Source organism: Lytechinus pictus, chromosome 10 (genome assembly GCF_037042905.1).
Source record: "Lytechinus pictus isolate F3 Inbred chromosome 10, Lp3.0, whole genome shotgun sequence".
In the NCBI taxonomy this organism is placed as follows: Eukaryota; Metazoa; Echinodermata; class Echinoidea; order Temnopleuroida; family Toxopneustidae; genus Lytechinus; species Lytechinus pictus.
Window position 1 is genome coordinate 13,244,088 of NC_087254.1, and position 26,881 is coordinate 13,270,968.

The window sequence follows — 26,881 nt, forward strand, 5'->3', positions numbered from 1 at the left end:
TGATGTTATGATAATTATAGACTAAGCAGAGATGGAGAGATCCATAATAACAATAGGCCTAATCACAATATTAATATTCACTTTTTCATAGCACCAAATTGCGACAACATCTCTAAGCAATTTACCGACACATTATTTCCCCAGCTATGGGATTGTGGCTCATCCACATCTTCACCCTTTTGGGAGCATTTCAACAAGAGTTGTTGTACTTCTCAGCCTGCCTTGTAGACTGAATAAATTTGGTCTCCTATTAATTTGGACTAATTTCTGTTTAGTCTCCACTAATAGCCTAATACCAACTTAATCCAATTGTCGTTAAATGATATATTAAAATAAATTTTATTCTAATGGCCAGATGGTTTAGTTTCAACTTTGTCTTCTTACTTTTCCGTACTTTATCAAATGAAAATTTGGTTCATGAACAGTTCATGTAATATCACAGACTAAAATTGTTGGATCAAATGGAAATTAAATGAAATGGGTATAGCCGAACTGGTTAGTAGACAATTTGGGCATAGATCAAGTGGCAATTATCTGATAAAAGCAGTGTTAGTGATTTGGACCAGTGTGCAGACAAAATCAAGTTTTCAAAGCTTCCTTTATAATGCAGTGTACTTTTTTCCATACAGGTGAAAGTTACGTCTACGTTGAGGATTCTGGGATTTCACTTGAAATCATCGCAGGACTCTCAAGCAGCAAGTTCCCTGGAATCCAGGGCAACACCCGCCAGTGCTTTACTTTCTATTACTACATATCCAGAGGTGATGTCATTGATCTCACTGTGTACTTCGTGGCAGAGGGCGCGACTCAACGGGAACCTGTGTGGAGTTTACCAGGGAAGGTACTAAACAGATGGCTCATGGGGCAATTTGAGCTGGGTGTTGCAGGATGGTTCATCATCGCGGCAAGACTGGAAGGAGATCCCCTAGGATTCATCAGCATCGATGACATCCAGTTTACTGATTGTCTTTACAATGGTATGCACGTCTTAAAGCTGTCTATATCCTGTATATTAAAAATAATTACCTTGAAGATATTATTTTGTGACTGTGGTTTTGATTATTATTTTTATTAAATGCATGTATGAATGCAACACTTTTGAATCTGTTGGCTTTCAGGAACCAGGGTCCCATAACACAAAGGTAAGCAATTGATCGTACCCTTGATTTTTACGATTGATTTTACATTGTCGTCAATGGAATCAATCATAGAAAAATTGTTCTACGATCATTGCTAAGTTTTGTGTTACGGGCCCCAGGTGGTCTCTGTACAAAGTCAATAGGAATTGCAAAATTTAGAAGTCAACAGGTTAATGTAACTTTTGTTATTGGTATCAATTCCATTGTAAATTGCTATATTTTGGTTGTTGTTCTTGACCAATACCCATAAATGTTAATCCTGAGAGGGTGGGTAAGGGATGTACCCCCTGCTGTTTTTGAAGATTAGGGATGTAAATATTATGCCCCCCCCAAAAAAAAAAAAAAACATGCTTACCTATAAACAAATTTGGGATGTTTTCATCAAGAGCTAAAGTATTGAAGATTCTGTTTTTGGAGGTGTTGATTGGCCTGACTTATTCGCAGACCAATGGCGTTGCTAACTTCACATCTACGGAAGATATTGACTGTGCACAGCATACACACACCGTGCGCTGGAACAGCTAGGCAGCTGCCTCTTGTATATTGACGAAAAGATGAAAGTAAATACAGGGTGATATGTTTGCCATTGAATAACTTAGTAGAACTATTTGGATACTTTTTGTCCCTGAGATAATCCTGTTTGACGTGTTTAGCTTCACTAGTTTTACAAGTTTCTTTATTCTTAAATCTCTATATCCCTCGCAGGCAATGTTCAAGAAGATATTACCCTTGTACCTGGTAATGTAGTCTATATGTCGTCACCGAACTTCCCAAATGTTTATCCGAATGATGTGTCTCAGCTGTGGACCATTACAGCACCAGAGGAATATGGAGCTCGTTTCGATATTGACGTCATCAACATCGAAGACTCGTTTGAGAGACTTGCTATCGGCACTGGTCACGATCCAACCGATGAAAGCAGCATCTTGGGAAGCTGGACTGGACATCATCTGCTCCAGAGTGTCACCAGGATTTCTCCTCAGTACCAGTACTGGGTGTCTTTTAAAAGTGATCTAACCGTCAGAGAACAGGGCTTCGTAATAGCAATTTACCCAGTGGAGTTTGAAGGTTTGTTCTAAGGAAATAATTCTTTATCAATAATGATGAACTGCATATAATTACCCCCAGCTATTTCAGATCAGGTTTTTATGGGGGGCAGTTTGACCCTCCCCCTTCTGATCTCAGCCAATTATCTAATTCAATTCATTTAAGGTTTGAATTTAATTTCAGTAATGTAAAAATAAGTTGAGGTAAAATGTTTTTGGCCTCAGATAGATGTATGAGTATCAATTAAGCTGCTAGCTTACTCCTGTTCATCAGAACCCCAGAATGGATGAAACATACTTTGGTATAATAATTAGATCAGTCTGATATCAGTGTGCTGGCATGACAGACTTAGGCTATCTTTGCTGTGTCCTGTTATACTCACTTTTACATGGGTCACTTCTACTAAAATTGCTTGTTGAGTTCTTTGATTTCATCATTTTTTTTCATTGTGTTTTTTAATGCAGAATATTTCTTCACAATGGAAAGTGGGGAACTCCTGAACATCACCTCACCCAACTACCCATTGACTTATCCTAACAGTCAAATTCTTCTATGGCATCTCACCGCACCTCCCCAACATGGAATCTACTTCCGTTTTGCAAGGTTTGAAACCGAATCTCAACGGGACATGGTGATTGTCGGAACTGGTGAATCCCCATCCCCAGACGCGGGCATCCGACTTGCAGAACTCTCTGGATTTATTACTCCCAGTGATATTGTCTCTGATGATAATAAAGCCTGGATAATGTTTAGACCTGATTTTGAATCAACTGAGGCATCTGGGTTTTTCATAGAAGTTAGATCTGTTGAAAGGCCAGGTGAGATTTGGTCATTTGTACTTATTCCATGCATCACCACTTTCCAGTGAGAAATTGTAATTCAGAGCTTGAACATGTACATGTATAATGTTGATTTAGATATAAGCAGTGTGTCCCGTAAAATAGGAACAGAAGTATTTGAATATATTTTCTAGCATTTGCAATTGATTTATGACATGCAATTAACATGATTTTAAAGCTATGTTTTTCTTCTTTATTTTAGATACATAATATGAGAAAATAAGGTTTAAAAGCCCCAAATGTAGGCGGACGAAGGGTGACAAATGGGAAAAATGCACAAAATGCATGCAAATTCAAATAAAATTTCCTTCAAGTCATGCGATCAGTAACTATTGTCAAATTTTATCAATGAACGGTAAGCGAAGGATAAATATGACATGCAAAGAATATTGATTTTTCGGTTCACCTCTTTGAGTAAATTACAGCCGAAGGCGAGCAAAGGGTAGATATAACCCAATAAGACGAACAAACAGTGAGCAATGTTTTGATATTGCCTGCGATTAGAAATGAAGACAAGGGAATAGATCGGGCGTTCTTGTACGTTTGTGTCACTGTGTTGCTTCGTTAAAGGGTTCTTTTCGAGATCCGTCATTTTGACAAAAGTGCGATTAGGGATTATGCGCGACAATAACACACGAACGATATTAAAACAAACGATTACCGCAGACTAAATAAGAGATGCGAATTAAACAGATGTCCAACGATTTTTCGATTCGTCAGGAAATTTTAAAGATGTTCAAAATTTTCACACAAATTTGAATAATCACAGCTGTTCAGAAGGTGTACGAATTAACCCAAACACGAATGGGTAAATATGATTTACTATCAGTTACCACTGAAAACAATTTTTTTTAAAATGCCCTTTGCCAGCCATCGCAGATGATATTTCAGGCAATTCGGTTAGGTGTGAGGGGGCCTTTAGTATCAACGAGCAAGAATAGAGTGATGATGGTCGAAGGTTTGCATGGTAGTTTTCATGGTGGTTAACATTCGCGGGAATGGTTTATAATACACCTGACATGATATCTAGAGTTATTGGATCAATGAATTGAATAAAGAAAATTGTTCCTTTTAATATTCTTCTTAAAACTGTACAATAGCATGATCTTGCTATAACTTAACTACTGTGATATAGCATGAGGATGCTGTGCAAAGAATTATTTAAATAGAATTTTAATTCTTAAAAAACGAGCAATACGATTTATGTTTAATTTACATCCTTTCTCACACACTGCTCCTGTCTTCAAAGAATTTAGTAATCGCTAGAGGGTATTCATTTGTCTCGCAATTTACTATGGTCAACAAGGAAATTTGTGATCACTCTCGCAAAAAGTGTTCACTAGCTTTCTAGGAAATTTGTGATCACTCTCGCAAAAAGTGTTCGCTAGCTTACAAGTTCACGAGCTTTTGAGTGCCGCTGCAACTCTTTATCAAGTGACGAAAATTATCTGATAACGTAGTCTATTTATACCAATCCCCAGGACCGTACGAACGAACGCGGGAACAATAGGTGGGCACTGATCCGTTGTGTGATTGGTCGAGAGTGATCACGAATTTCCTTGTTGACCATAGTAGATTGCGAAACAAATGAATACCCTGTAGCGATTATTTCAGTCCGCAATAATGAACCTATTTAGTAAGAATTTAGTATATTAACAATTAATTGGCATCTTTTTGTTTTCTTACTCCGAAATTTTTAGAAAATTGCTTTGTATATAATAAAAAGTATGTAAATATGCGACCCGTCAATCAAATCTTTTCCATCTACCAACGCTAAATTATAAATTCTCAAGAACTACAATTTCATATACAGCACCTAAGTAATGGAACAAATTACCACAAGAAATAAAAATATGCCCTACTTTGAATATGTTATCAAAATTTGCCCTTTTATTATTATTTTTTTTTTTTTGGGGGGGTGTCTGGTTGTCTTGTTATTGTATTTATATTTATATTTCTGAATGCCATGTGTAAGTGTGTATTTTTTTTTTTTACATGTTATTGTGTAAATATCTAAGAAACATTTAATGTAAATTTTATTACCTTTGGGAATAACCTTGATAGGCCTTTAGCCTTTGTCATTTCCCACCACATAAAGATTTTGAAATGAATGTTTGATTTTAATGTTTAATCTACATGTATCTGTATATGAATTTGTACTTGTCCTTTTCATCAGATGTGGAAATAAATTTGAATTGAATTGAATAAGTGAATAAAGGTAGAAATGAATTGGGGAGGTGACAAAGCGGATGATTGGAAAGTAGAGAATTTTCTGAAACGAATGCAGTCCTTTAAAGGAAAGTAAACCAGAAAAGTTGAGAGGCTTGGGTAGTTGGAGTGATGAGAGAAGGTTGGCTTGAGTCAGCAAGTGGAGCAGGAGATGGAAATTTTTTTCTTCGAAAATTGCATTCTCTATCCTCTGTTTTATATTGCAATTCATTCTACCCCAGAGTTTCATTCTCTCCTAACACCAATATTCAAGGAGGTACGTGTATTCAGACAATATATACAAAGATATTTGAGATTAGGTACTCCCAATATATGCCTAAGTATTAAAGAATTATTAACTTCTTTATTCTGTCTACAGACTGTGGTGCAGCAGATGTGTTCCATTGTCCTAATGGACAGTGCCTCTCAATGGAAGCTGTATGCGATGGATACAATGACTGCAAGGATTTTACTGATGAGGAACATTGTCGTAAGTATCACTAAGTATTGACATACATGTAGATCATCGTACCCAGTGAAAAAGAAATAACCCAAGGTCATGGGGCAATTTTGACCCCAAATTCTCAAAAGAGCCCTGGAAAATATCTAGTCATTGTAGATGGTTTGCCGAGCAAACCTTTTTCTAATGATTTTTCCTTTTAGATTTGACTTTTTAAATCGACCGCATGAGGTCAGCGCACTTGCCGAAAGCTAGAAAACGTGAATGTTTTTCTTTGACGATATGTCAGAATAACCAATAAATTACCCCAAACTGAAGCAGTTAGAATGCCGAACAAGAAGTAAGTTTGCATAATTAATACTCAATGTATCTGTATATGTCTTAGAAAGAATGATATTTTGTTTAGTTAATGTGAAAAAAGGGAAATTATTTTTGCTTCATTTGATAGAAAGTCAAGGTCAATTTAACATAAGGGTGCTTACGTGTCAATGAAAGTAAATCGGACAAATTATGAGTGTAGTAGCGTAAAGACGTAGAGGGTGTGAGAGATGTAAACAAACAGTATTTCGGTGAATGGTTGTTAGTGTAATACAGATTCTGAGAATGAAGTTTAGATAAGAAGTCTTATGACCTATTAGGAGAAATTGACGTTCAGCTTAAAGTGAGGAATGAATATATCAACATTTTTGCATTTATCATGATGGTGGTGATGTAGCTGGTATTTAATTAAATTTGTGCGAAAGCATGAGGGTAATTTTGGTTGTAGCCTATCAGCTTTCATGTTATAGGATTTGATAAAGACAAAACCATTTAGGACTATTGAGAATGGATTAGATATGATTTTTGAGAGCAAATGATATAAGGCGATAATTTACATAAAATGAGCCCTATTTTACTGCTTATCAGACTCATGAATAATTATACGAGTCATCAGAGGTACTGAATTCTTTTGAAGAATGTTTACATTTAATATTTAGACAAAAGGAACTATTTCTTTTAAGAGAGTTTCTGTACACAAATAATAAGTCAATGAAGACTTGATTTCAGTTTGAACTAATTTATTTCTAAATGACAACATAGTAAGGAGTTATGATAAGGTGTTACACATAAACATAATTCAGTTTAAATACATAAAATAGCTGTCATAAAGAGCAAGGCATGGATTTTGAACATTAATCAGATTCAGTTAATCGAACCGTATAACAAACGAGTCAAATAATGTTTTTTGACAAAATAAGTGTATTTTGCAGCATACTTATGATGTTTTCATGTCTTTTTCTGATTATGCAGATTGAATAAAATCTACCTATACAATTATCGGTACTTCTAACTTCCGAGCTTGAAAGTTTCCTTTCTCCGATGATCCAGTAATGTTAAAGCTTTTCCAATTTTGCAGAATTAGGCAGTAGATGCCTGATTGTACCTTTTATATCACACCCTGTCAGACAGTTGGAACCTGAATTTGAAATGCTGTTGGATGGTATCCAAAGAAAAAAAAACCCACAGAAATATCTGTTTGTGTTTTTTATTTTCTCCCCTTACCCACCATCTTGTACTTCATTAAAAGATGCTCAGCTAACAGAAGTAGCTCCAACAATTTAGATTAAACATTTAACCAATTAAATGATATTGATTGGCCAGTTTATTTTTGTGTGTTCTTTTGTGGATGTGTATGATGGTATCGAAGGTTTGCGAGAGTGCATTGTTTATTGTCTATGTTTGAATATAAAGTATAGCCTCAAACAATTTTTTTTTTCACTCAACCCTGGAGTGGTACATGGGGACCTGAAAGGGATTTATTCCTTGAAATGCATAGTGCTGCAGTGTATGATGCATAATTGTAGAGCAATTTAAATTCCTCGAATAATGTATAAGATATGAGTAATACATAATTAACAATATAATGATAATAGGCATTTACATAGTGCCATCTATGTAAAAACTTATTTACGCTGAGGTGCACTAGTATTATTATTACACCAGCTTTAGCTTGAGCTGCCTTCTGTGTATTTCAAGGAATTAATCCTACCAAGTACCCATTCACCTTACCTGGGTTGAGTGCAGCACAATGTGGATAAATTTCTTGCTGAAGGAAAGCACACCATGACTGGGATTTGAACCCACATCCTCTGATTGAAAGACAGGAGTGGTAACCACTAGTCCAGCCCAGGACACCCCCACAATTTAAGTGTATATTATATTTTGTGTGTGTCTGCAGCCATCTGTGTTGCTTTGCCTGCAAGATGTAGTCACCTCCTGCCTTACAATATAACATATTTCCCCAACCAACATGCTACCAGCTTAGCAGAGGCAGACAGTCTTCTAGTGAAGGTAGGTATACTCCCAAAAGATTTTAATTCTTTGCATGCTGAATTAATTCTGGGGGATAATAATGACAGTTTTATTTTCTTTTATTTAGACTTCCATTGCACCATAGATGCTGACAATTATTGTATAGATGTTATCCAAGGAAGGAAAGAGAGAAAACTTATTATTACAATTTTATTTGTACAAATGTGCAAATTTGAAATATTTAGCAGGGCAGGGGTCAATAACCAACACTAGTTAGTACAGGGTGTAATATACTTTGAATAAACACTAGTTAATGCAGGGTGTATTGAAGCAATTTTATTTCACTATTTAGTCAATACATGCTTTCCATATTGAGTAAATTCACAGTATGCTCCTACACAGTCAGCAGCTCACATTACCCAGTTTTTATCACAATATTTTTGCCGTAACTTTCTTATTCTATTGCTAGCTCACAGAGTGTAGAGTGGCATGGTGATACCCTTATTGAATGAGTGGTTGATCGCTTTAATGACCAGATGAAAAAAATAAAGAACACATTTAATGAAGATTTTTATTGCGCCTTATAGTTAAATGGAAAAAAACAATATATAAAAAAGACAATGATGCGCATCACGATCACCCAAGCAAACACTCAGGGCCGTTCTTTAATTCAAAGTATTAATTTTGTAAGTATTTTACTTGGCATTTTCTTGGCTAAGCAAAATGCTTAAACTTGTATTCAGATCACTTTTATGTATTTTACTCCATCAAGCCAAATTTAAGCAATTATGACGTCATTATGTTTGAGTCAAATAATGCGCAATGTATGTATCCGTCTGTGCGCAGAATGTATGACTGATCATGTCACATGTGTAGGCGGCTGACTTAGATTTAAGAAAAATACTTAGCCCAAAAGTGCAATCAAATACCAAAGATGGTTTAGTATTTTACTTAAGCAAAATACTGAGTAAAATACTTGAAATTCTCGATTAAATATTCAAATGATTAATGGCCCTGGTGCTTAGCTATTCTTGTGGAGTGCTTGAAGCGATTACTTGACTTGTGGAAGGTCTAATTATGCAAGTTTTGATTGATTTTGCAATTAAAACAAAAATTATGTCTTGAAATAACAATTCATTATCAGGTATCATCATCAAATGTCTTCTGGGTAATTCCATAAAATAATCAACCTTTTTTGTACCTCTGACTTTCATTTCTCCCATGTTTTACTTCACTTCATAAACTGACCAAATCATGGTCATTTGAGAGCATTCCAGACTGTCAAAAGAACCAGAAATCAGAGAAAGAAAATTTCATGAAGGTCCCACTTAAGGGGTCGGACATACATAGTTAATGGAATAACCCTTCTTATAATAGAAAGTGCTCAATACCTTTCATTTCTCCACTTCCTGTGGAGCGTACCAACAAGAAACAGAGTTCTAAGACTCGATAGCTAGGCACACTACAGAGGCTTTCAGATCCTACCGAATACCCATTCAACACCTGGGTGGAAAATTGCAAAGTGTGCATTGACGCCCTAATTGCCACTGGACACTAGGCTGCGGTGGGATTCGAACACACGACCCTCTGATTACAAAGCAAGAGTCAGAACCGCTACACCACGGTGCTTCTTCAAAATTTGCAAAGTGTAAACTTCTTCATCAATATCATCTTATCACAGGTGACGGATAGTTGCCCTCAAGTATTTAGCGAAACTGTGGCATGTAACATGTTGTTCCCCGAGTGTCTTCACCATGGCCCCACCCTTCGGCGTTGCAAGTCATCCTGTATGCAGGAGGAGGAGATATGTGCTGAAAACTATGAGATCCAACATGGAGAGGAATGGCCGCTGGGTTGTGACTCGTTGCCTGAGACTGAAGAAGATTTGTTTGGCAGGTGCACTGGACCAGATGGAGGTACATGTAGGAATATAAATAGAGTGTTTGTTTTGTCGACTTTTTTTTTTTTGGGGGGGGGTCAACCTGTTTATTGCCTTGCTTCATCTAGTGATTTTGTTTAATATTGATAATGATAATGAAGTTTTCTGTCTCTGAGCACTTTAAATCTATATTTTAACATTGGATATAAAATTTAAAGAACAACAATGCAGAATGAGTCTCCTAATGATTTTTGTCTCGCCCACCGGAGGTGAAGGCGAGACTTAGGGATCCAAATGTCGTCCGTCTGTCACAAACCTTATGACACATAACTCCGCGACCGTAAGTCACTTTTCAACCAAACTTGGATGGTAGATGGACTTGGGGTACCTGCATGTTATGCTGCAGTCGGAGGTCACATGGTAAGGTCAAAGGTCATTTTCAGGTCAACGTTAAAGTTTACATGCAAGACTCTTATGACACATAACTCTGCAACCGTAAGTCACTTTTCGACCAAACTTGGATGGTAGATGGACTTGGGGGACCTGCATGTTATGCTGCAGTCGGAGGTCACATGGTAAGGTCAAAGGTCATTTTCAGGTCAACGTTAAATTTTACATGCAAGACTCTCTTATGACACCTAACTCCGCAACTGTAAGTCACTTTTCAACCAAACTTGGATGGTAGATGGACTTGGGGGACCTGCATGTTATGCTGCAGTTGGAGGTCACATGGTAAGGTCAAAGGTCATTTTCAGGTCAACGTTAAAGTTTACATGCAAGACTCTTATGACATATAACTCTGCAACCGTAAGTCACTTTTTGACCAAACTTGGGTTGTAGGTGTACTTAGGAGACCTGCATGTTATTGTGTTCGGAGGTCACATGGTATATGGTCAAAGTTCATTTTGAGGTCAACTTTAAAGTTTATGGGCAAGCCTGTTGTGACAAGTGTTATTCCATTCCAGTCATTTCACAATGAAGTTTTGATACAATTCTGTTGTGTGCCCATGCAAATCACCATATTTTTTGTTATTTTCATAAGTGGGCGAGACACAAAATTGCTTATGCCTTGTATTCAATTTTGATTATGATAATATGATTGGTTCTGTCCATTGCCATGTCAAGAAGTTTTGATTAAGTGCCAGGATATCCTCTCAAGAAAATCAATTTGTCCAGGTATTTATTTTCAAACAAAATGAGGTAACTTATTTTCTTGATACTAAATTATTTAGCACAAAATTAGTTTATTCATTCATTTCTTTTCACTCTTTAAAGAGACATTGAAGGCCAGAATAGCATAATTTCCACAATCATTAAAGAAGCATAAAATCATAATGAATTAGGCCCTCAGTTGTCAAAGGTGATTACAAGCACTACAGCTCAATCACAGATACCCATTCACCTCACCTGGGTTGAGTGCAGCACATTGTGGATCGATTTCTTCAGTGCTGAAGGAAACTGCCTTATGTTTGGGATTTGAAACCATGACCCTCTGTTTCAAAGTTCGGAGACCGATCATATTAATCTAGATTAGTACCATTATGTATGATATCTGATTTTGTTTTTAATATAGATGTTTTAAATACATCACTTTGTGGAACAAGACCAGCCTTTAACCCTTACCAGCCTCGGATTGTGGGCGGAGTCGATGCAAAGGAAGGGGAATTCCCTTGGATGGTTTATCTGTACTCTGTGGATTATGGTCAAATCTGTGGAGCAACACTCATCTCATCAGATTGGGTTGTAACTGCTGCTCATTGTGTTTGGTATGTTGTTGAGGTGCTCCAGTACCTTAATTCATTAGTTATTACCTGAGCTATGATACAAGTTACAGAATGAAAGTATCTTTTTATGTGGGGTTCAAATTAACTAAGAAAACTAATATAACATTTTTGGATGATTGCAAGTCTCTATTTAGGAATAAAGGTCAAATAGAACCTATTTAGTATTAAAGGTCAAATTGGTTTGAAATTGTAGCCATTCGTATGATTGATATGACTTTATTATGACCATATTTTCAATTTCTTTTATTCTAATGAGGATGGTAGCATTGTCACAGATGTGAACACAGCATTCGTACGATGATTTAGAACTTCAAACAGTAAGATGTTCAATGTCCCGATATTTGCATCAAATTATGTTTCATTCCAAAAGGGATTATCAGATTATCGTAAGGTGTGCGGTAGCATTTACAGAGCCATGATGACCAGTCTCACTCATTATCAAATAAACTTGATCCACAGGGGTTTAACTGATCTACTAGACTTGGTCATCATTGGAGACCTTCATCTGTCAATTCATTCGGAGCACCATCTTGCAATCACTCCAGATGACATCGTCATTCATCCTGAATTCGATTATTTCACACTGAATGCAGACATTGCTTTGATTAAGCTTTCCGAGCCTGTATCCTTCACCGAGTATGTTAGACCAGCCTGTCTCTCACAAACGCTTCAGGAATTTGGAGACTACACGACGTGCATCATCGCCGGTTGGGGTAACACTGAACACGGTAGGCTTAACTAAAACTGACTTAAATCATCAAATTGAATCCAGCTGCTTGCTGCTTGTAGCCAAAGTTTGGTTGATTTGTCAAAATAAAGTAACGACCTCATTAGAGTAAAGAAATATCATTCAGTTTGCTTCTTCTGACAATAAGTGGCATGTTTGGAAAGAAGTTGCAACCCTAGCAATGTGGCCTATGCTGTCAAACTATTAGTGCAACAACCTCTTGGTTCTGTATCTGAAAGATTTATTGTAATATCAAATGCACTATTTCTCGAACAAATGTACTATCAGCCAATCAAATTGAATGTTGTCAGTAGCATTTGCTATTGCAAATTTTTCATCATATTAAGTTTTGTGAAACTGGCCCTTGATCTCTTACTACTCACAGCAGTAGCTCTCTCAAGAGAACTACATCAGAAGCTATCTTTGAAAGCCTACAAAAAAATCTAGAAAAAAAATCAAATTTCTTTTAATAGAAAGGGTGTGTATTATGTGTAACTGAATTGAACCTAATATTATGGGTAATTTAGTTCATAAAAATAAAGTATATGTACAAAAATCTCGAAAACATTTACTGTCATGCTTAATAATTTTATAAGATTTTCTTTTTAGATTTTCTGTGAAGTAATTACATATGTATGATTTCAAGGAAACAGTTATTTTATCATTGGAAAACATTGCCTGATCATGAAAGTTCACCTGTGTTGGTGCAAAATTTATTAAAAAAAATGAATTGTCTTTTGTTTCCTTTCAGTTGAGGCAGACAAACTACGAAAAGCTGTTGTTAGGTTGATTGAGGGTGAAAACTGTAAAAAACTATATGACATCCCTGACGATTATGACACTGAGTATCTTCTATGCGCTGGTTTCGAAAGAGGTGGAATAGATACTTGTCAGGTTTGTTCTCATGATCTATCATTATGACAGTTTATCTTTCATGATTGTAATCCTTCAAGTTTGGATGTGAAATCAATAAAGTAAACTTGAAACTTGGTCCATTCTGAAATTATCATACTATTTCAGACCAAGATATACCAGGGGGGGTATCATTTTGACCCCCCCTTCCTTCAGATCTCGGCCGCTGATTGCGCAATCGCCGCGAAAATCTGCACACGCATAGAGCCAGATGTAGACTACAAGACAGGATAGTAAAATTTTCAAAAAAATAATATTTATTTTTTTATCAATTAATTATGCAAATAAGCACATGCAATTTGTGGTGAATTCAAAACAAGTATGGATGAATAACATGTTCAACAGAGATTGAAGCTATAAGACAGTCGACGTTTAAACACCAGTCACTCACAAAAATGTTAACAGAGGGGAAAGCATTTCACTGAAATTTGAAGAAAAATTCTGATAAAACCAAAACCTAACAACAATGTTGGTTTCTTGCATGAACATTAAAACCCAAAACTTGGAAAAAATGTGCTTTGTACCCTTTGCCTTTGAAAAATCATAACTCTATGACCATTGACACTTGTGACGCAAGCAAGGTGTCAAATTAGATTTGATGAGTTACTCAGTCATGTAAAATAGAAATATCAACAATAACTCATGTACTCTTGATATAGCTGACCTTTGAACTTGGGTTACATTTTTGTAAGAAACACCCTGTAGGCCTGTAGCTAATAGAATGCTAATTTTGATGTAAATATTAATTATTACATTTCTAACAAATATTTATAAAAAAATTGTCAAAATATAATTAATTTCCTATGTATTTTTTTGTTTCTTGGAACCTTTGTCGTCTATTTTTTTTTCAATGAGCTTTTTCGGGTACCCTTTTGCGATCATAAGTATAAAAAGCATAAAATAAATTCCATTAACCATCAAAAGTAAAAATAATCATACATTTATGATTTATTTGTTTAAAACACAATTTGCATAAAACACAATTTGCATTGACACAGAATTTTTGAGCAATTTTGAGTCTGACATGCACTTAACAAAATGTTGCTTGATTTTGGAACTGCATACCCGGGCGCCGCAAATTTGATCTCAAAAGATGCGCAAGACTTGAAAGTAAAAAGTAATTGAGCAGCGTGGTTTATCGAGGGGGGGTCAAATTGACCCCACCCCCAGTTAAATAAGGGTTAAGTGATTGGCATCAGTTTGTCTATAAACAGTACATTAACCGAATTTCCATGATCTTTTCATGCATGCATATTCATTGCAATATAAAATCCTGCATAAAGATTAAACACAAATGTAGTAAAAACTAAAAACTCAAAAAGTGAAAAATATAAAGGTGAAATAAATTAAAATGTGAAAAATTGAAAATGGAGAAAAAAAGCCCACAAATAAAGGAAAATATTAAAAATTATATTTTTTTCTTTTAGATGATCTTTTGTCTTGAATTTTTACCAGGGTGATAGTGGTGGTCCTTTGGTGTGTGAAGGTGCTGATGGGAGATGGCACCTGACAGGTGTAACAAGCTTTGGTAATGGGTGTGCTGATCCAGGCTTTCCAGGAATCTATGCAAGGGTTTCAACTTTACTCCCTTTCCTGGAATCTGTCATATCTGGAGGTATGTTGTAACAATTTTCTTTGCCTTTTCTCAGTTACATTATGTCTTTACAAAGCGGGGTTTGATCCTATTACATAAATAATTTCACTATCTTTTCGTGTTTTTGGCTCACCCGGCCCGAAGTGCCAGATGAGCTTATGCCATGGCGTGGCATATCTGTCGTTCGTCCATAATTTCAAAATGCTTCTTCTTGAATAGAACAAATAACAAGTTGTCTCACGATGTATCAAACATAGTAGGAAAGCAACGTTTCATCTGCAAGCTGCTAGACTTTGTCAGGCAACGAGCAAAGACGCTGCTGCGCAGATTATGTTTCCATTGAAAATTCTTATAGTTAATTACCTAAGATCCCCTGTTTTTGGTTTTATTTTTCGTAAATCCATTGTGTTACAATATTTGATATTATGCGGAATGTCTTGACATACATGTGATAAATATCAAGTATTGCTAACTAGCATTCTCAATTGACTCACTACATGAATGAAATGCATCCTTTGGATATCTATAATGCTGAACGCAAGCCCAGAAAGTAATGATGTGAGCTAGGCTAAACTGATTAACACAGAACCATTTGCCTTCATTAATATTTTATCAAATACAATCAATAGAGTTTTATTTCAAGAATAAACCATTAGAATGAATAAATCGTTGAATGTATTTAACTTAAATTTTGTTTTCTTTTTTTTGGAATACTCTGCAACAGCTCGTATGCCAATCACCACTGATCCCGTCGTAGTTCCTACAAGTTAGTATCTGAGAATTATCACTGGGTCTGTTAAAGGAAACCGAAACCCAAGAAGAGAAGCAATCTTATTGGAAAGAGTAAAATGAGAGGAACAATTTAAAACAAGTTTCATCAAAATTGGTTATGAATAAGCAAGTTATAGATGTTTAAAAAGTCTTGTTGTACTTTCTATGGGGATCCTCAAATTGGCAAATGTGCTTCAAAATTGCTGATCTTCTGGACAACTCTCCATTGTTTTGTACACAAATTTTCAGATTTTCCCCTTTATTTTACATATTTCACATTATCTCCTCCTGACTCAGAAATATATGGTGTGAATTATATTTTCCGATGACATATGTTATGCTCAGAAGGAGGCAAGATGCAATTTAAAGAAAATGAGGAAAATCTGAAAATTTGTGTACAAAACAAATGGAGAGTTTTCCACAAAATCAGCCATTTTTGAAGCATGTTTGCCAATTTGAGGATCCCGATAGAAAGCACAACAAGAGTTTTCAAACTTCCATAACTCGCTTATTCTATAACCGATTTTGATAAAACAAAATTTAGATTTCTTCTCTCATTTTATTCTTTCTGATAAGATAGTTTTTCTCCTTGTATATTGGTTCCCTTTAATACAGTTATACATGTATAAGACTGTTCTACAATACGTTATTTATCTTTGTTATCATATCACTGTTTAAAGAAAATACTGATTCCATTCTTAGACATGAAGTCAATAACTGCAAGGTATCATTAAATATAAGAATAATTGGTCTTTTTTACTGTTGAGGTTATGAATCATCATTGAGAATCTATATTCATTATTTAAAGAAACCTATAATGTTATCTAACTTAATTTCTTATCTTTCTTAATTTCATTGCATTTTTAGGTACTTCACCTACTCCAATCATCACTGATACGGTCGTAGTCCCTACACGTTAGTATCTTAAAATTATAACTATTTCTTTGAATTGCAGGCCATTCTAACATTCCATTCATATTATGTATCTTTTATGTTATGTCACTTTAAAAAGGAGATTATGTTTCCCTTGAAAATTCTTATAGTTAATTACCTAAGATCCCTTTTTTAGGTTTTATTTTCACAAATCCATTTGCTGAATGCTGAATGTTTTTACATACATGTGATAAATATCGAGTATTGCTAAATAGCATTCTCAATTGATTCACTACATGAATGAAATGCATCCCTGGATATCTTCTGAAACAAGCAAAATTATATATGCCTTAATGAGAAACTAAACTGTTGAGATTATGAAAATAGAAAAGAAATAACAAGACAAGTTTTAAATTCCATCAAGACACATTTTATATTTGAAGTTTTGAAGTTGGATTAGCTTTTGCTGCTTTCCTGCTGATTCTCTTGTAACTCTTTCCCTCTGAAATTCCAGCTGAATATGATTTGATCAGTCTCAACATTGGATCACCCCACATGATAACCTCTCCGAATTATCCTGATCCATACCCGGATGATTCAGAGAGAATATGGGAAGTCATCCCTCCAGCTGATTCAGCCGTTCTTGTCCATTTCATCAATTTCGTATTAGAAGATAGTTTTGACTTTTTATACATATACAACGGAGATACGTATTCTAATGAAACGCTGGTCGCAAGCATATCGGGCTATAGTCTACCAAGAGATCTGGCTGAGGTGACTTCAAAAATGTGGATACGGTTTCAGAGCGACTTTGCTGCCGGTCTAGAGGGGTTCCTACTCACGCTTACTGCCATAAGTAAGGAATTCCTTTTTTAATTTCCACTTTGTTATTGAAATTTTACCTTGATGAGATGGGAATTATCTTCAGCTAGTCAGTTGAGTGGTAGTTCTTATACCAGTGTGTGAAAATAATCATGTATATAGTACCTTATTCTTATTTTTCTAAGCTTTTAAATAAGAACAGGTGAAGTTGAAATTTTGTTACAATCAACCCATTATATGCTCATCTATAGTTAAAACTATACCCCACCAATATTACACAGGATCCCATGTATTTCAGGTGGGTATCATAACTCCGTGTTTGTTTTCCATTTTTGTCTCACCTGCATAGCAGAGTGAGACTATAGGCGCCGCTTTTAACCGAAGGTTAAGTTTTTGAAATGACAGCATAACTTAGTATATGGACCTAGTTCAGGAAACTTGGCCATAAGGTTAATCAAGTATTACTGAACATCCTGCATGAGTTTCAGGTCACATGACCAAGGCCAAATGTCATTTAGGGTCAATGAACTTTGGCCAAATTGGGGGTATCTGTTGAATTACCATCATAACTTTGAAAGTTTATGGATCTGATTCATGAAACTTAGACATAAGAGTAATCAAGTATCACTGAACATCCTGTGCAAGTTTCAGGTCACGTGATTATTAAAGGTCAAAGGTCATTTAGGGTCAATGAACTTTGGCCAAGTTGGGGGAATTTGTTGAATTACCATCATAACTTTGAAAGTTTATTGGTCTAGTTCATAAAACCTGGACATAAGAGTAATCAAATATCACTGAACATCCTTTGCGAATTTCAGGTCACATGACCAACGTCAAAGGTCAATGAACTTTGGCAATATGGGGGGTATCTGTTGAATTACCATAATAACTTTGAAAGTTTATGGATCTGATTCATGAAACTTGGACATAAGAGTAATCAAGTATCTTTGAAGATCCTGATAAAGTTTCAGGTCACATGACCAATGTCAAAGGTCATTTAAGTTCATTGAACTTTGGCCATTTTAGAGGAAATCATTAGATTGCTGTCATAACTTTCAAAGTTTAAAGATATAGTGTATAAAATGTGGATATAGGGGTAATCAAGTATCACTGACAAGTTTTAGGTTGCATGATCAAGGTCAAATGTCAATGAACATAGTATTGTATCATTATATGAATGGTGTTTCTTGTGAATAATTATTTTATAGTAGTTTTCAAAGTCAGCACTGCTACTATATTGAATCGCGTGATGCAAATGAGACTGCCAGAGGCATTCCACTTGTTAAAGAGTGGTCAGCGCCTTGCAGCTTCCCATGAGAAATTACGGCAAGGCATTTCTGTACATTTGCCACTCTCCACACAGGTGTAGTAAATGGGTACCCACAAGGAAGAAATTCCTTGAATGCTCGAGCGCTGATAAGAGTAGATATGCTAAAACTGGGGTCATAGTATGCAGCACTTAAAAACATTGTATTAAGCACTATATAAATGTTGAATATTATTATTACTATGTTACTAGAATTTGCAGAAACTTAAAGCATGGTGGCTCTGTGGTAGAGCGCCTGCCTCATGAACGGGAGGTCGTGGGTTTGATCCCAGACCGAGTCATACTAAAGACTCTAAAAATGGGACCTCCTGCCTTGTCAGGCGCTCAACGAATGGAGAAGAGTAATAATGATATGTTATATGTAGGGCCCGCTGGAAGAACAGCTTCCAACTGAAGTGGCTACATTGTACTTTGCATGGGTAAATAAGTGCTGTTATTATAATTATTATTATCATTAGCATTGAAGGATCCATTAAGGTAGAATAAAATGATTTTGTGATCATTGTTTTTAATATTGTTTTCTTGATTTTCATCATAATTATCATCATTGGTATCGCTTAAGGACATTCCACAGTTAAAGTGAAATCCATGTCATTTTCACCAAACTTTGCACATACATGTACATGTATATACATTAGCACCTGAATATTCCAAATATGCAAAAAAATAAGATGGTCTATATGTGCTCGATTTTGTCTCACCTGCATAGCAGAGTGAGACTATAGGCGCCGCTTTTCCGACGGCGGCGGCGGCAGCGTCAACACCAAATCTTAACCAAAGGTTAAGTTTTTGAAATGACAACATAACTTAGAAAGTATATGGACCTAGTTCATGAAACTTGGCCATAAGGTTAATCAAGTATTACTGAACATCCTGCCTGAGTTTTACGTCACATGACTAAGGTCAAAGGTCATTTAGGGTCAATGAACTTAGACCATGTGGGGGGGGGAATCAACATCAAAATCTTAACCTTAGGTTAAGTTTTTGAAATGCCATCATAACATCATAACATAACAAGGTCAAAGGTCATTTAGGGTCAATGAACTTTGGCCAAATCTGTTGAATTACCATCATAACTGGATCTGATTCATGAAACTTGGACATAAGAGTAACGAAGTATCACTAAACATCTTGTGCGAGTTTCAGGTCACATGACCTTTCAAAGTTTATAGATATAGTGTATAAAATGTGGATATAGGGGTAATCAAGTATCACTGACAAGTTTTTGGTCACATGATCAAGGTCAAATAAATGAATGGTGTTTTTTGTGAATAATTATTATATAGTAGTTTTCAAAGTCAGCACTGCTGCTATATTGAATCGCGTGATGCAGGTGAGACCGCCAGAGGCATTCCACAAGTTTTGCTATAGAGCTTCAAAGTTCACCCAAATGGATGTTCTTTAGAATTGCGCATTAAAAAGAATTTGGCATTTTTAGACCTCACAAGATCACAACAATGGGTTTAAAGCTCTATTACTCAGTTAAATTCCATTAAATATTCATCAAATTTTGCAATATCGTTAATAATTGGATCCTTAAGATGGATAATCTATTTATGTTGCTATTTGTTTGCTCTTTTTAAAGTCTAACAGCACTTTCAGTTCTTAAAACTTGTGTGAGAGATAACAAAAACCCCAATTTAAATAATGTGAGATTTCAATAATAAACTTGAGCAGTACAATAAATGCTGCACTTTATTCAAACACCATGTCATTTGCACCAAACTTTGCAAAAAATGCCAAACACCAAAAACGCGCCAAATGATTTGTTTCTATGTGAGGAAATATCCAAACCACTCTATCATTTATTCAAACTCTGGATCATATTCGTCATACTTTGCAGCACTGCAGGGGAAAAATGTTCCATGGAATAATTTCAGTTTATTAGCTTCATAAAATAACACATCGGATCTGCAGTTAGAGTGCAGATAATGAGAAAAATCAGCTCATACCTACAGCTGATAAATCACCTGTTCATCCATCATGACGTCAACGCGCAGGGTGTAAAACATGTGCTGATCATGATGCGCACAAACATAACTGTGAAACGTCCTTGAATTGATTTTTATTTAGGCATCCCTTTTAATGGCTCCTGTGAACTAAGCTGCTGTACCAGTCCAGTAGAAAGCTGTAATCGGGGTGACTGTTACTGTGATTCACAATGTTATTCACTCGGCGATTGCTGCTGGGATTTCCAAAATGTCTGCGAATATGAACCTCCAACAGAGCAGCCAGGTATGAGACGCAATACCTATTCTGACAACATGGGTCTAGTTTCACAGACTGCATAACTTCTACTTTACAAGATTACTATCAGTAAATCAAACTGAATGATTTCAGTATAGCTTTAAACTGTTATTACAAATTTGATAATATAACATTTTACGAAACAGTCTAAATGAACTGTACATTTACGTTCAAAAGAAATGACAGTACTTACCATTGATTAATACTCTCTGCTGTGCATATATGTAATTCAAATCTCTTGAAAGCAAGTGTGGGTTATACTGGGAGGCTGTGAGTGAGGTTTAAGTGTAGGTAGGATGTGAGTGAGGTTTAAGTGTGGGTTATATGAGTGTGGGGAAGATGTGGGTGAGGTTTAAGTGTGGGTTATATGAGTGTGGGAAGGATGTCAGTGAAGTTTAAGTGTGGTTTATATGTGAGTGGGGAAGATGTGGGTGAGGTTTATTTGTGGGTTATATGAGTGTGGGAAGGATGTAAGTGAGGTTTAAGTGTGGGTTATATGCGAGTGGGGAAGATGTGGGTGAGGTTTAAGTGTGGGTTATATGCGAGTGGGGAAGATGTGGGTGAGGTTTAAGTGTGGGTTATATGCGAGTGGGGAAGATGTGGGTGAGGTTTATTTGTGGGTTATATGAGTGTAGGGAAGATGTTAGTGAGGTTTAAGTGTGGGTAATATGAGTGTGGGAGGATGTGAGTGAGGTTTAAGTGTGGGTTATATGAGTGGGGAGGATGTAAGTGAGGTTTAAGTGTGGATTATATGCGAGTGGAGAAGATGTGGGTGAGGTTTAATTGTGGGTTATATGAGTGTAGGGAAGATGTTAGTGAGGTTTAAGTGTGGGTTATATGAGTGTGGGGAGGATGTGAGTGAGGTTTAAGTGTGGGTTATATGAGTGGGGAGGATGTAAGTGAGGTTTAAGTGTGGGTTATATGCGAGTGGGGAAGATGTGGGTGAGGTTTAAGTGTGGGTTATATGCAAGTGGGGAAGATGTGGGTGAGGTTTATTTGTGGGTTATATGAGTGTGGGAAGGATGTAAGTGAGGTTTAAGTGTGGGTTATATGCGAGTGGGGAAGATGTGCGTGAGGTTTAAGTGTGGGTTATATGAGTGTGGGGTGGATGTGAGTGATGTTTGAGTGTGGGCTATATGAGTTTTGGGAAGATATAGGAAAGATAAGTTTGCTTTGGGAGAATGGATGATCTCAGTGGTAGATGGGGGAATTTCGGTGTATAAACCTGCTCTTGGGCTCCCTTTAAAACGGGGGGGGGGGGGGGGAGGTTAAACCCCCAACAACAAAAATCTATCAAAAAATTTTTAAAGGTCAAGTCCACCCCAGGAAAATGCTGACTTGATAAATAGAGAAAAATTAAACTAGCGTAGTGCTGAAAATTTCATCAAAATCGGATGTGAAATAAGAAAGTTGTGACATTTTAAAGTTTCGCTTATTTTTCACAAAACAGCTATATGCACAACTCAGTGACATGCAAATGAGAGAGTCGATGATGTCCATCACTCACTATTTTGTTTTTTATTGTTTGAATAATACAATATTTCATTTTTTATAGATTTGACAATAAGGACCAACTTGACTAAACCATATAGTATTAAACAATGCTAATTCCACATGTTCAGGGAGGAATTAATCGTTGTATCACTTGACAATGAGGAGAAACTTAGAAAATGTCATATTTCATATAATAAAATACAAAAGAAATAGTGAGTGGATGACGTCATAGACTCCTCATTTGCATACCAGCCATGATGTGCATATAACTGTTTTGTGAAATTAAGCGAAACTTTGAAATGTCATAACTTTCTTATTTTACATCCGATTTTGATGAAATTTTCAGTGTTGTGCTTGTTGGATTTTTCTCTTTTCATTCAAATCAACTTTTTGTTGGGGTGGACTTGTCCTATAAATTGGAAAATATCAAATTATGAAAGTGAAGATGAATAATTGCTATGACCCTTTACCAAGTATATGCCATAAATAGATTGAGTTTTCTGTTCCATGTTACCTTCAACTGGTATTGTTATCATTCTTCTTTTTTGTGTTCAGGACCAACAACAATCAGCATAGACCTTGGGGTAGGAGACGCCGTGGAAATAACATCACCAAACTACCCCCAAGATTACCCGAGGTCTCTCAGAATCTTGTGGGTAGTCCATGCTCCTGCCAATTACAGTGTCTTGCTCCGATTCATAGCGTTCAACACGGAGGCCACATATGACTTCCTCTATGTAGATGCCGGTCGTGAGCCTGAGCTTAGTTTCAGCGGGGAGGGTGATTTTGATGACATTATTTCCTCCGCATCATACATGGTGTTGAGGTTTGTGAGCGACTTTTCCACTGGGAAGTCTGGCTTCAAACTAGAGTTGAGTGCGGTGCATGAGGAAGGTGAGCACTTTCTAGTTTCGTGTTTGATCGTGAGATGATGGGATAAGAGATTTCTCTACTGATAAGATTACTTTCATGAAGTTAATCTGTTGGAGACCGAATGAATTTTTGATTGAACACTTGTTTTCCATAGACTCCAGCATACATTTAATGTATGTGGGCTCAGTCTTTAATGGGGTAATGCATGTAGTTTGATTAATAGTCCAGTGCAATAGTATTTTTATCAAATAAGAAAGGAAACAACTTCCATACACCCCCCCCCCATTGATATAGAAAGTGGTATAAACGCCCTCCAAAGTTGATACAATCTAATTTGAGTTATTAAGCAATTCTATCATGTAATCCACTTTTATAAAAAATTGTTATTTTCAACATCTGTTTCCGTTCTGTTCACTAGCTGTTTCAAAGACTAAAGATTCGTCCACCGGACCACAATGCACCTGATTTTGATTATAGAGGTGTTTTCATTTCTGTCCTTTTTCAGATTAACAATTTGTAAAATTATTTGTACTGTTAAGGTCTCTGCATGCATTACAACTGAATTGATCCACAATCTGATTTTGGAACCAATCACATTGGATTTATTTTCTGAAAATATGAATGAAAATTGAGGTTCAAATTTCCTGTAAGAATACTGATAAAACAATTTAGGATGATTACAAGCCTTTAGTTTGGCAAAAGTGGTTTCAAATAGTAGCCAATTATACAATTGATATGACATCACTATGACTAGATATTATATTTTCTTTCATTCTAATAAGGATGGTAGCATAGTCAATAAAGTATTTGTATGATGATATAGAACTTTACACAGTAAGATGCTCCATGTCTCAATACTCGCCTTTAATGTTTTATTCCAAACTCAGATTGAAGACTAATTGTACATTGTGCGGCAGCCTTTAGATGTGTTACTTGTCAGCCTCTCATTTTAAGACAATCATCATCAAACACCTACCATGCTTTTGCGATGCTCAAATTTTTTGTTTCAATAATTGTTGCTCTTTTTGAATTCATGTTAATAATAATACTTGATCTGTGCATATTCTTGACTCCAAAACTAGATATGAAATATATAGTTTGTTATTTTACTTGGTAAAATTCTTCTTTCACCTTCTGATATTCTGCAGATCTGACATTTTGTAAAAATGGAGAAATAACATACCAGTCTCTTTGTAATGGACAAGTGGATTGTTCCGACAGAAGCGACGAATTTGGTTGCTGTAAGTCTAGTTTAATTTTGTGTTTAATCTATTGAGATTTAACCCTAAAAAGACTGGGGGCTGCTTCAGGTCCCCTTGACATTTTTTGTGATAAATCCGCCACGCAACATTTTTGACCGCTTTGCTCGCTGACTTTTTACTTTCAAGTCTCGCCCAAATTTTGAGACCAAAATTGAGACCCCCCTCCGTATGCAGTTTGGAAATTATGCAACATTTCTTAAGTGCATGCAGACCCAGAATTGTTCAAAAATATAAATTTGTGTGCAAATCCAATGCAAATAGTGTTTTTAGCCAAAATTCACAAATTTATCATATTTCCTTTTACTGATTAAAATCAATTTATTTCATTTTGTTTATGGGCAAAATAAAGTCCCCGACAATTTCCATTGAAAAAACATTTAAAAAAACGAAAAGTCGAAAAACAAAGAAATACATATGAAATTTAGAAAACAATGAAATACATTGGCTGAATGCAAGGAATGCTCCCCAGGGAGTGGAAATTGTGCACTTTTCGTGCAGGATTGAAATGAATCCAATGACCGGGGTAATAATTTGCTGTAATGCGCTTTGAGCCATTCTGGGAAAAGCGCTATATAAAAATTGGCTATTATTATTAGAAAATAAAAGTGATGTTAAAGTTTTTTAGTATACGTTTGATCAGATTCCTATAAAGAGTCAGTGAACCAAAAATTAGCATTTTAGGTGCATTATTTAGTTAATTAGAGCAAACTTTCAATTTTATGCATAAATTAGCATAATTAGTAATGAGATTTTTCGCAGAATTTGATCTTATAGTTTTGTAGATTATGCCATGGGTAACGTGTGTGCCAATTTTCATCGCGATCGATGGCCGAGATCATAAGGGGGCTGAATCAGGCGTCAAAAAAGCCCAGTCTATTTAGGGTTAAATGAATATTGTTGTCAATCTTTCATTAACGCAACCAAAAAAATAATCCCCCTTTTGAAATGCCTTAACTCTATTACCAAATGGGTTTGAGCAAAATATTTCAGCTAGAGTGTTCCAATGGTTTAAATCTGTTGGTGAATTAATAAAAGAATGGATACATGTATATATATATATATATATATATATATGTATATACATATACATATTGCTCTTGTGCTATCCAAAAATGGAAGATTGTTTGAAGGATGTTAGAACTTGGACATTTCAGAATAAGCTTTCTTTAAATGATTCTTTTTTTTTCTTTTATCCTCTTAATCGAGGTATTTCTTCACAATAACATGGACATATATATACAAACAATTAAAAAAAAAATCAATTCACTTCAATAATGCAATAATTTTTTGAATATCACATTTTTTCAAAATTCCGAACTTGCTTTTTTGTTTACATAAACTTTCTAAATAAATTATCATAATAAGCTTGAATTCAATCCATAAAGAATTCGCATCATATCTTTTTCCTTTGAATATGCTTTTTATGTAATTTCGATAAATAACAAATTGAGCAATAACACAACATAAATTACACATAACATTGCTGGAACTTTGCAGATCATAACCTATGATTAATGTTTTTTCATCTATAGAAATAGTAATCTTGAAAATATAAAATACCAACCTTTCTATAATTTTCCAAAAAAATCGAACATATTTACAATACAGTATGAAATGAAAAGTGGTATCAACTTCTCCGCAAATGTTACATGAGTTGTTTTCTACTACATGCCACTTAAATTAATTGTCTCTTGAGGGTAAAATCTTGTTCAAAAATTTAAAACTAAATTGTCTAATTCTATTATCCACAATTAAATGCAACTTAAAATAAAATACATGGTTCCAACTAAAGGAAACTGGTAATGAAAAAAGATTAGACCAAAAAGAAACAATGCCTGGTTCTTCCGATACCTCCGAACATAATAAAGAATATATCTTTCTTGTTGGTAAATAATCTAGAGTTATTTGTTCTCCACTTTTTAATGAAATTAAGATTCGTTCACTTTTTTTTCGAGTGGATAATTTTCCTTAAACAACTTATTCAACCAATAAACAGGAAAAGACTTTTTTAATTTAGCATATTCTAAATCAAATAAAAGCTGAGAAGAATAGACAGATTTATTTTGAATATTTGGTGCTAACCACTGACAATTTCTTATAACATCTTTAACCCTAATTATACCTGCATGCTTCCATTTCTCAAATACCAACATACGTTTATTAAAAGTAATATTGCTGTTATTCCAAATGATTTCATTTTCAATGTTTTTTACTCCAAATATACCAATATATCTTAACTTAGACCAGCTACAAAAAAAATCATGGTAAAAACTAGGTATATTTGCTTTTGTACAAAGAAAATTCATATCTTTTGCTGATATATTGTATTCA

At 35.4% G+C, this 26,881-nt stretch overlaps 1 protein-coding gene across 1 annotated transcript in view; it reads left to right on the forward strand.

The window, feature by feature from the left end:
* LOC129270192 (uncharacterized) overlaps nucleotides 1-26,881 on the forward strand; it is an 80,215-nt gene that overhangs the window by 36,436 nt on the left and 16,898 nt on the right. Inside the window, exons 17-32 of the mRNA XM_064106019.1 lie at nucleotides 630-977; nucleotides 1,845-2,207; nucleotides 2,651-3,004; nucleotides 5,613-5,723; nucleotides 7,912-8,024; nucleotides 9,667-9,901; nucleotides 11,438-11,630; nucleotides 12,108-12,376; nucleotides 13,127-13,269; nucleotides 14,743-14,902; nucleotides 15,606-15,647; nucleotides 16,520-16,567; nucleotides 17,040-17,381; nucleotides 20,748-20,909; nucleotides 22,971-23,309; nucleotides 24,437-24,529. Coding sequence (XP_063962089.1) covers nucleotides 630-977; nucleotides 1,845-2,207; nucleotides 2,651-3,004; nucleotides 5,613-5,723; nucleotides 7,912-8,024; nucleotides 9,667-9,901; nucleotides 11,438-11,630; nucleotides 12,108-12,376; nucleotides 13,127-13,269; nucleotides 14,743-14,902; nucleotides 15,606-15,647; nucleotides 16,520-16,567; nucleotides 17,040-17,381; nucleotides 20,748-20,909; nucleotides 22,971-23,309; nucleotides 24,437-24,529 — 3,315 coding nt within the window. The remainder of the gene's footprint in view (nucleotides 1-629; nucleotides 978-1,844; nucleotides 2,208-2,650; nucleotides 3,005-5,612; nucleotides 5,724-7,911; nucleotides 8,025-9,666; nucleotides 9,902-11,437; nucleotides 11,631-12,107; nucleotides 12,377-13,126; nucleotides 13,270-14,742; nucleotides 14,903-15,605; nucleotides 15,648-16,519; nucleotides 16,568-17,039; nucleotides 17,382-20,747; nucleotides 20,910-22,970; nucleotides 23,310-24,436; nucleotides 24,530-26,881) is intronic.